Source organism: Bombina bombina, chromosome 5 (assembly GCF_027579735.1).
Source record: "Bombina bombina isolate aBomBom1 chromosome 5, aBomBom1.pri, whole genome shotgun sequence".
Lineage (NCBI taxonomy): Eukaryota > Metazoa > Chordata > Amphibia > Anura > Bombinatoridae > Bombina > Bombina bombina.
Genome location: NC_069503.1, coordinates 520,523,819 through 520,533,818, shown reverse-complemented (window position 1 = coordinate 520,533,818; position 10,000 = coordinate 520,523,819). Strand labels below are relative to the sequence as shown.

The window sequence follows — 10,000 nt, the reverse complement described above, 5'->3', positions numbered from 1 at the left end:
AGGGGCATATTTATGATTGTGCAAGCGTACATGATCCGATATAGCGGATCGTGTCTGCTGCACATTGATAAATGCCGACAGCATACGTTCTCGGCATTTATCATTGCACAAGCAGTTCTTGTGAACTGCTGGTGCGATGCCGCCCCCTGCAGATTCATGGCCAATCGGCCGCTAGCAGGGTATGTAAATCAACCCGATCCTATTCTATCGCATTGATTTCTGTCCATGCCTCAGAGCAGGTGGACAGGTTATGGAGCAGAGGTCTTTAGACCGCTGCTTCATAACTTCTGTTTCCGGTGAGCCTGAAGGCTCGCCGGAAACACTGGGCATCAAGCTCCATACGAAGCTTGATAAATATGCCCTTAAATCTCAAATAGCATCAGAACATCCAAAGATCTGTAGGCTTCTCTCACTTCATCTAAAGTTAGTGTTCATACCTCCACCATCAGAAAGACACTGGACAAATGCGGTATTAATGGAAGTGTGGCAAGAAGTAAACCACTATTCACCAAGAAACCCTTGGAGTACAGTTGCATAAAGCATGTGGATAAACCTCAAGAATTCTGCAACAGTTCTCTGACAGGTGAAGGAAAGTTAAACTGCAGGTTACAACTACAGAAGCATGGCTTCTCACTATGCTATTACAACAAGAAAAATTACTCCTACGCAATGAAAATTATAGGTATACTACCCAAACATTCTCCTGATTGGAGAAAACAAGGTAACGGCTTCCTAGGCGCCACACAAGTCAAATGTATATACTCTAATGGGTGCACTCCTAAATAGGAGCTAAAACTTACAAAAATAAGGAAAGATCAAAGGAAACCCTGGACATATAACATTCAATAAAATAAATAAAAAAATGTTAGAAACAAATTTATTTATTTTTTCAGACAACCATAGCGTGCACATCTACTGTATTAACTGGTCATTTAATTTCGCTAATAAGCGACTCCACTAACCTAATGTAGCAAGCTTTCCAAAAACTTCTCATGAGCTTGTCCAAAATATATGTCCTTTTTATGGCAATATCTGTACTATGCACAAATTATCCTGAGCACATAATTCCAAATTCGGCATTCTTTAAAGGACCTGGTTACTTTTATATCCTAAGGTCCCAGCGTCCACTGTGAGGTATCACCTTCCAACTAGTGCTGTGTCTTTAGAACAATCTCCTCTTGCTGAATTCAAAGCCCTTCTTCTTCTCGCCGACGTGAATGTCCTGAAGTGTCCCAAACTTCTCTTAGGATGCCAGAAGTACGGTTGCCTCCTGGAACAAAACAACAACAATGAAGCAACGCATTTCAGCTGGTCTATGAAACCTTTGTCAAGCTATTGTTATAGTGCATCATACTATGTATTTATTCAATGCTATGAAGCCACCTAGTGTTCTTATTTAAAAAACAGACAAACCCCCCCTGAAAAACGTATTTCATGTTGTAAATGATAATATAAGTTACACTTATTAAAGGGACATAAAACCCAAACATTTTGTTTCATGATTCAGATAAAGCATACAATTTTAAACCGGTTTCCAATTTAATTCTATTATCAAATTTTCTTAATTTTTTTGTTATCCTTTGTTATAAAGCAGGAGGGTCAGTTTAGGAGTGAGCACATGTCTGCAGCACTATCTGGCCGCTGTTTTGCAACAGTTATACAATAGGGAGAGCACTAGATGGCAGCACTACTTCCTGTTATGTAGGGCTCCAGACATGTGCACTCTACCTATCTAGATATCCCATTCCGGTCCCTATTATCCACTTGTACTGGACATACCAAGCAATACCATAGTCATATGTTTAATAACCACAAAATCCAAACGAAAAGTAAATGTTCATACTCTGGCTGCATACAATCCAGCACATAGCAATGCAATCTTCATAGATAAATGTTGGCATTACAATGGGTCATACTGAATAGCTCAGTGAGTTTAAATACACATGTATATGTCACTTTTGCCTTAAGTTAGTCTGTGAAATTCCTGCCTACTAGATCTGCCCCTTTAAGTTGTAAGTGCTGAAGTGCGTAGCTCATAAAAATGGCTTATTATCTGTTGCATCACTCACTGCAGTGTTCCAAAATATCTTTGGAAGCAATACAAGCACACAAACTGAACATCGGGAGCTTCATGAAATGGCTGAGCAGTTGTACTTAAGCCTCACATCAACATACGCAATACCAAGCGTTAGCTGCAGTGGTGTAAAGCATGCTGTCTATACACTCTGGAACAGAAATGTGTTCTTTGGAGTGATTACTGATGCTTCACTGACAGTCTGAGTCTGAAGGTTGCCAAAAGAAAGCTAACGATTGGAATGCATAGTGCCAACTGTAAAGTTTGCTTGAGGAAGGATAATGGTCTATGGCTGTTTCCAGAGTTTGGGCTAGTTCCAATGAAGGGTCATCTTGATGCTACAGGATTCAGACATTCTAGGGGGGGGCATATTAATGCCCATATTTTTGGAATGAGATGACAAACAGGTTCATATTGGTGTGATAGTCAGGTGACTGCATAGTTTTGGCCGTATAGTATAGTATTAAGTACCTTTAATTTTTAGCCTGGATCCTAAACATCTTAAAAGTCCTCTTTTTGACTCTTTGTCTTTAGTCTTAATCTTTGCTTTAGTCTCCTTGAGCATTAAATTGAATGTTTACACAGCTCAGTATAATGTAAATTATTTACATATAATCTGTTTTTGTTTATTATATTTTTGCTTTTTTAATTTCAGGGGCCACTTATCTACTCTTTTTGAAAATGACCGGCATTTTTCTCACCTTTCAACGCTGGAAAGGGAAATGGCATTTCGCACGGAAATGGTTAGTTATGTTTAGTTTATCAAACAAAAACAAATTTGCATGTTTATTTTAATGGTTATGATCATTAAGATAATTCTAGTACACTATTTCCCTTCATATTTAAATGATGGAGTGTGCAACATTTTTGAGACTTGTTTATTTGCTTTTGCACCAAAGTTGTCTCACTTTCAGTATTTCCTTGCTCTACATTGCAGTATAGCTGTCTTGTATAGATAAAAATAGATGGGGCTAATATTTCAGTACAACAATATTTTTGTTCTGCATGAGATTTACTGCTTACCGCTGCAGCTAAGGGTTTTTAATGCCATGCATGTGATTTTTTTTTTTTTTAATTTTGTATATGTAAATAATGTTTATTTTTAAGCCTTTTAAAACCAACTTGCTCCGCTTTCTTTCTGTTTGTGGCATTGTGAAGTAGCCACTTGGGAATCATGTAATACTTTGCAATATTATACATTTCTTTCATGTAATTAGCAAGAGTCCATGAGCTAGTGACGTATGGGATATACATTCGCTACCAGGAGGGGCAAAGTTTCCCAAACCTTAAAAATGCCTATAAATACACCCCTCACCACACCCACAATTCAGTTTTACAAACTTTGCCTCCCATGGAGGTGGTGAAGTAAGTTTGTGCTAGATTCTACGTTGATATGCGCTTCGCAACAGGCTGAAGCCCGTTTTTCCTCTCAGAGTGCAGTGAATGTCAGAGGGATGTGAAGAGAGTATTACCTATTTGAATACAATGGTCTTCCTCTAGGGGATCTATTTCATAGGTTCTCTGTTATCGGTCGTAGAGATTTCTTCTCCTACCTCCCTTTTCAGATCGACGAAATACTCTTATATACCATTACCTCTACTGATTCTCGTTTCAGTACTGGTTTGGCTATCTACTATATGTAGATGAGTGTCTTGGGGTAAGTAAATCTTATTTCTATTTATGACACTCAAAGCTATGGTTGGGCACTTTATATGTAAAGTTCTAAATATATGTTTTAAACTTATATTTGCCATGATTCAGGTTAATCAGTATTCCTTCTTTCAAACTGTCAGTTTCATTATTTTGGGAAATGCATATGAATAAATAAATATTTTTTCTTACCTTCAAAAATTTTTCAAATGGACTTTTTTCCTTGTTAGGCTCGCGGGGGCAGAAAATGCTTCAATTTATTGCGTTATTCTTGGCACTAACTTTTTTGGCGCAAAATTTCGTCATTTCCGGCGCCATAGTTGACGTTGGAAGTTTACACATGGCTGAGTCATTTTTTGATGCATGTGTGTTACAGACGTTTTTTTGCGCAAAAAAATGTGGGCGTCATTTTTGGCGCAAGAAAATATGGGCGTTATACTTGGCGCCAAATAATGTGGGCGTCTTACTTGGCGCCAAAAAATGTGGGCGTCATACTTGGCGCCATTTTTTTCACATTATTTCAGTCTCACTTTTTTGTTGCTTCTGGTTGCTAGAGGCTTGTTTGTTTTGCATTTTTTCCCATTCCTGAAACTGTCATTTAAGGAATTTGATAATTTTGCTTTATATGTTGTTTTTTTCTATTAGATATTGCAAGATATTTTAAAAGCTGTTCCTGAATCAGAAAATACTGAGGGATTCCTGATGACTGATATCAGTCCTACCAAAGCTAAGTTCATTTATTTTAATGTTATGAATGTTTATATTTAGCTATGGTTTGTAATAAGTTTTTATGATAAACTTTTACATGCAGAGTCCATTAGTATTTATGCATTATCTATTGCTATTCTTTTTACATCTTATGTACAAGATATATTTAGGAATTTATAAGAATATTTTTCTGATTCTAGTATAAAGGCTTTGTCTGCTATCCCGCCTTCTAATAAAATGTTTAGGTCTTTTTTAAATTTCTCATTTAGTTGATGAAGTTTCAAATGACCAACAACATACTGAATTATCCTTCTCTGATGGTGTATTTTCTCATTCGGAATATTCTTCATCAGATATTGACACTAACAAATCTACTTTTTTATTTTTAAATAGAGTACATTTGTTTTTTGTTGAAAAGGTGTTGATTATTTTGGATATTGAAGTAACTAGTTCTTTTTGATTAAGACTAGCTAACATTTAAATTCTGCTTATTAACCTTCTGTAGTTTCTTCAGAGGTTTTTTTCCAGTTCCTGATACTAGGGAATGGAATAGGCCGGGAATTTCTCTTATTCCTTCTTTAAGGTTTTTAATTGTATCCTTTGCCGGCAGTTAGTTTTCAGTTTTGAGGAAGATCCTCCAAGTTAATGGGACTATCTCTACTCTTGCTAACATACTGCTATTCCTATAGCAGATAGTATTTTTTTTTTTCCTTGGGAAACTTGTATCTTATTTAAGGAAAATTATTTATTTTCAGGTACTTTTCTTAGACCTGTAATTTATTTGGCTGATGTTGCAACTGCTTCAGTTTTTTGGTTGGATACTTTAGTGCAACAAGTATCGGATTATGATTTGTTTAGCATTGTTAAGTTGATCAACATGCTAATAATTTCATTTGTGTCATCATTTTTTTGATATTTTCGCAAATGAGGTTTAATCTATGTCTTTAGCTATTTTAGCTAGAAGAACTTTATGATTTCAATCTTGGAATGCTAATTTGATTTCTAAATTCCATATTTCTTTTTCTCCTGTTAAGTGTGGTCAGTCCACGGGTCATCATTACTTCTGGGATATTATCTCCTCCCCTACAGGAAGTGCAAGAGGATTCACCCAGCAGAGCTGCTATATAGCTCCTCCCCTCTACGTCACCTCCAGTCATTCTCTTGCACCCAACGAATAGATAGGATGTGTGAGAGGACTGTGGTGATTTATTTAGTTTATTACCTTCAATCAAAAGTTTGTTATTTTATAAATAGCACCGGAGTGTGTTATTCATTCTCTGGTAGAATTTGAAGAAGAATCTACCTGAGTTTTTTCTATGATTTTAGCCGGAGTAGTTAAGATCATATTGCTGTTTCTCGGCCATCTGAGGAGAGGTAAACTTCAGATCAGGGGACAGCGGGCAGATTAATCTGCAAAGAGGTATGTAGCAGTTTGTTATTTTCTGACATGGAATTGATGAGAAAATCCTGCCATACCGTTATAATGTAAACTCAGCCTTAAATGCAGTAGATGTAGCTGGTATCAGGCTGTCATGTATGTATATTTTACACTTCAGTATTCTGGGGAATGGTACTTCACTGGTTTTATACTGTATGCATAGATTTTACCTAATTTGCAGGGACTTGCAATAGGTTTTAAATAACAATTGATTTATTGAGGTTAAACGTTTTTTTGCTGGCATGTAAAAACGTTTATTTCTCTGAGGTACTGGGTGAAAAAATGTTGTGGGCACTATTTTTTCCACTTGGCAATATTTTTGTTTAATTTAAAGCAGTTCACTGATCTCTCTCACTGTTATGTGTGAGGGGGAGGGGCCATTTTTGGCGCTTTTACTACGCATCAAAAAATTCAGTCAGAGGTTCATTTTCTTCCTGCATGATCCGGTTCATCTCTTCAGAACTCAGGGATCTTCAAAGCCTTTTTTGAGGGAGGTAATCATCACAGCAGAGCTGTGAAGAGTGTAGCTGACTGTGATAAAAAACGTTTATTTGTGTATTTTTTCTGCTGACAGGGTTAGTTATCCTTTGCTAATGGGAACAATCCTTTGCTAAAATTGTATATTTCTTACAAAGATTTGATGCTATAACTTAATTATTTTCAACTGTCATAATTTTTTCTGTGCTTCTTATAGGCACAGTTCGTTCATATAATTGTAAATTACTTGAAAAAGCATTTCCAAGTTGCTAGTTAATTGCTAGTGTGTTAAACATGTCTGATTCAGAGGAAGATACATGTGTTATATGTACTAATGCCAAAGTGGAGCCCAATAGAAATTTATGTACTAACTGTATTGATGCTACTTTAAATAAAAGTCAATCTGTACAAATTGAACATATTTCACCAGACAACGAGGGGAGAGTTATGCCGACTAACTCGCCTCACGTGTCAGTACCTGCATCTCCCGCTCGGGAGGTGCGTGATATTGTAGCGCCGAGTACATCTGGGCGGCCATTTCAAATCACATTACAGGATATGGCTACTGTCATGACTGAAGTTTTGGCTAAATTACCAGAACTTAGAGGCAAGCGTGATCACTCTGGGGTGAGAACAGAGTGCGCTGATAATATTAGAGCCATGTCAGACACTGCGTCACAGGCGGCAGAACATGAGGACGGAGAACTTCATTCTGTGGGTGACGGTTCTGATCCAAACAGATTGGATTCAGATATTTCAAATTTTAAATTTAAGCTGGAAAACCTCCGTGTATTACTAGGGGAGGTGTTAGCGGCTCTGAATGATTGTAACACAGTTGCAATACCAGAGAAAATGTGTAGGTTGGATAAATATTTTGCGGTACCGGCGAGTACTGATGTTTTTCCTATACCTAAGAGACTTACTGAAATTGTTACTAAGGAGTGGGATAGGCCCGGTGTGCCGTTCTCACCTCCTCCGATATTTAGAAAAATGTTTCCAATAGACGCCACCACACGGGACTTATGGCAAACGGTCCCTAAGGTGGAGGGAGCAGTTTCTACTTTGGCTAAGCGTACCACTATCCCGGTGGAGGATAGCTGTGCCTTTTCAGATCCAATGGATAAAAAATTAGAGGGTTACCTTAAGAAAATGTTTGTTCAACAAGGTTTTATATTGCAACCTCTTGCATGTATTGCGCCTGTCACGGCTGCAGCAGCATTTTGGTTTGAGTCTCTGGAAGAGACACTTGAATCATCTACACTAGATGAGATTACACTCAAACTTAGAACCCTTAAGTTGGCTAACTCATTTATTTCAGATGCCGTAGTACATTTAACTAAACTTACGGCTAAGAATTCCGGATTTGCCATTCAGGCACGCAGAGCGCTGTGGCTAAAATCCTGGTCAGCTGATGTTACTTCTAAATCTAAATTGCTTAATATACCTTTCAAAGGGCAGACCTTATTCGGGCCCGGGTTGAAGGAGATTATCGCTGACATCACAGGAGGTAAAGGCCATGCCCTGCCTCAGGACAAAGCCAAACCTAGGGCTAGACAGTCTAATTTTCGTTCCTTTCGTAATTTTAAAACAGGAACAGCATCAACTTCCTCTGCACCAAAACAGGAAGGAGCTGTTGCTCGCTACAGACAAGGCTGGAAACCTAACCAGTCCTGGAACAAGGGCAAGCAGGCCAGGAAACCTGCTGCTGCCCCTAAGACAGCATGAATCGAGGGCCCCCGATCCGGGACCGGATCTAGTAGGGGGCAGACTTTCTCTCTTCGCCCAGGCTTGGGCAAGAGATGTTCAGGATCCCTGGGCGTTAGAGATCATATCTCAGGGATACCTTTTGGACTTCAAATCCTCTCCCCCAAGAGGGAGATTTCATCTGTCAAGGTTGTCAACAAACCAAATAAAGAAAGAAGCGTTCCTACGCTGCGTACAAGATCTTTTATTAATGGGAGTGATCCATCCAGTTCCGCGGTCGGAACAAGGACAAGGGTTTTACTCAAATCTGTTTGTAGTTCCCAAAAAAGAGGGAACTTTCAGGCCAATCTTGGATTTAAAGATCCTAAACAAATTCCTAAGAGTTCCATCGTTCAAGATGGAAACGATTCGAACAATTTTGCCCATGATCCAAGAGGGTCAGTACATGACCACAGTGGATTTAAAGGATGCTTACCTTCACATACCGATTCACAGAAATCATTACCGGTATCTAAGGTTTGCCTTTCTAGACAGGCATTACCAGTTTGTAGCTCTTCCATTCGGATTGGCTACAGCTCCAAGAATCTTCACAAAGGTTCTGGGTACTCTTCTGGCGGTACTAAGACCGCGAGGAATTTCGGTAGCTCCGTACCTAGACGACATTCTGATACAAGCTTCAAGCTTTCAAACTGCCAAGTCTCATACAGAGTTAGTACTGGCATTTCTAAGGTCGCATGGATGGAAGGTGAACGAAAAGAAGAGTTCTCTCTTTCCACTCACAAGAGTGCCCTTCTTGGGAACTCTGATAGATTCTGTAGAAATGAAGATTTACCTGACAGAAGACAGGTCAACAAAGCTTCAAAATGCATGCCGGGTCCTTCATTCCATTCAACACCCGTCAGTAGCTCAATGCATGGAGGTGATCGGCTTAATGGTAGCGGCAATGGACATAGTACCTTTTGCACGCCTACATCTCAGACCGCTGCAATTGTGCATGCTAAGTCAGTGGAATGGGGATTACTCAGATTTGTCCCCCACTCTGAATCTGAATCAAGAGACCAGAAATTCTCTTCTATGGTGGCTTTATCGGCCACACCTGTCCAGGGGAATGCCATTCAGCAGGCCAGACTGGACAATTGTAACAACAGACGCCAGCCTTCTAGGTTGGGGTGCTGTCTGGAATTCTCTGAAGGCTCAGGGACTATGGAATCAGGAGGAGAGTCTCCTTCCAATAAACATTCTGGAATTGAGAGCAGTTCTCAATGCCCTTCTGACTTGGCCCCAGTTAACAACTCGGGGGTTCATCAGGTTTCAGTCGGACAACATCACGACTGTAGCTTACATCAACCATCAGGGAGGGACAAGAAGCTCCCTAGCAATGATGGAAGTATCAAAGATAATTCGCTGGGCAGAGTCTCAGAGTCTTCATCCGGAGGTCTTTGCCCAGATACTTCGACGTTGGGGCAAACCAGAGATAGATCTCATGGCGTCTCATCAGAACACCAAGCTTCCTCGCTACGGGTCCAGATCAAGGGATCCGGGAGCGGTTCTGATAGATGCTTTGACAGCACCTTGGACCTTCGGGATGGCTTATGTGTTTCCACCCTTCCCGATGCTTCCTCGATTGATTGCCAGAATCAAACAGGAGAGAGCATCAGTGATTCTAATAGCACCTGCATGGCCACGCAGGACTTGGTATGCAGATCTAGTGGACATGTCATCCTGTCCGCCTTGGTCTCTACCTCTGAAGCAGGACCTTCTGATCCAGGGTCCATTCAAGCATCAAAATCTAACTTCTCTGAAGCTGACTGCTTGGAAATTGAACGCTTGATTTTATCAAAACGTGGTTTTTCTGAGCCAGTTATTGATACCTTAATACAGGCTAGGAAGCCTGTTACCAGAAGGATTTACCATAAAATTTGGCGTAAATACTTATATTGGTGCGAATC

The 10,000-nt window shown here is 39.5% G+C and overlaps 1 protein-coding gene across 1 annotated transcript in view; it reads left to right on the top strand.

Moving 5' to 3' along the window:
• Nucleotides 1-3,235, top strand: part of LOC128661530 (probable C-mannosyltransferase DPY19L1) — a 72,255-nt gene extending 69,020 nt beyond the window's left edge. The window contains exons 3-4 of the mRNA XM_053715777.1: nt 2,730-2,817; nt 3,182-3,235. Of these exons, the coding sequence (XP_053571752.1) occupies nt 2,730-2,817; nt 3,182-3,235 (142 nt within the window). The remainder of the gene's footprint in view (nt 1-2,729; nt 2,818-3,181) is intronic.
• Nucleotides 3,236-10,000: the final 6,765 nt, after the last annotated feature.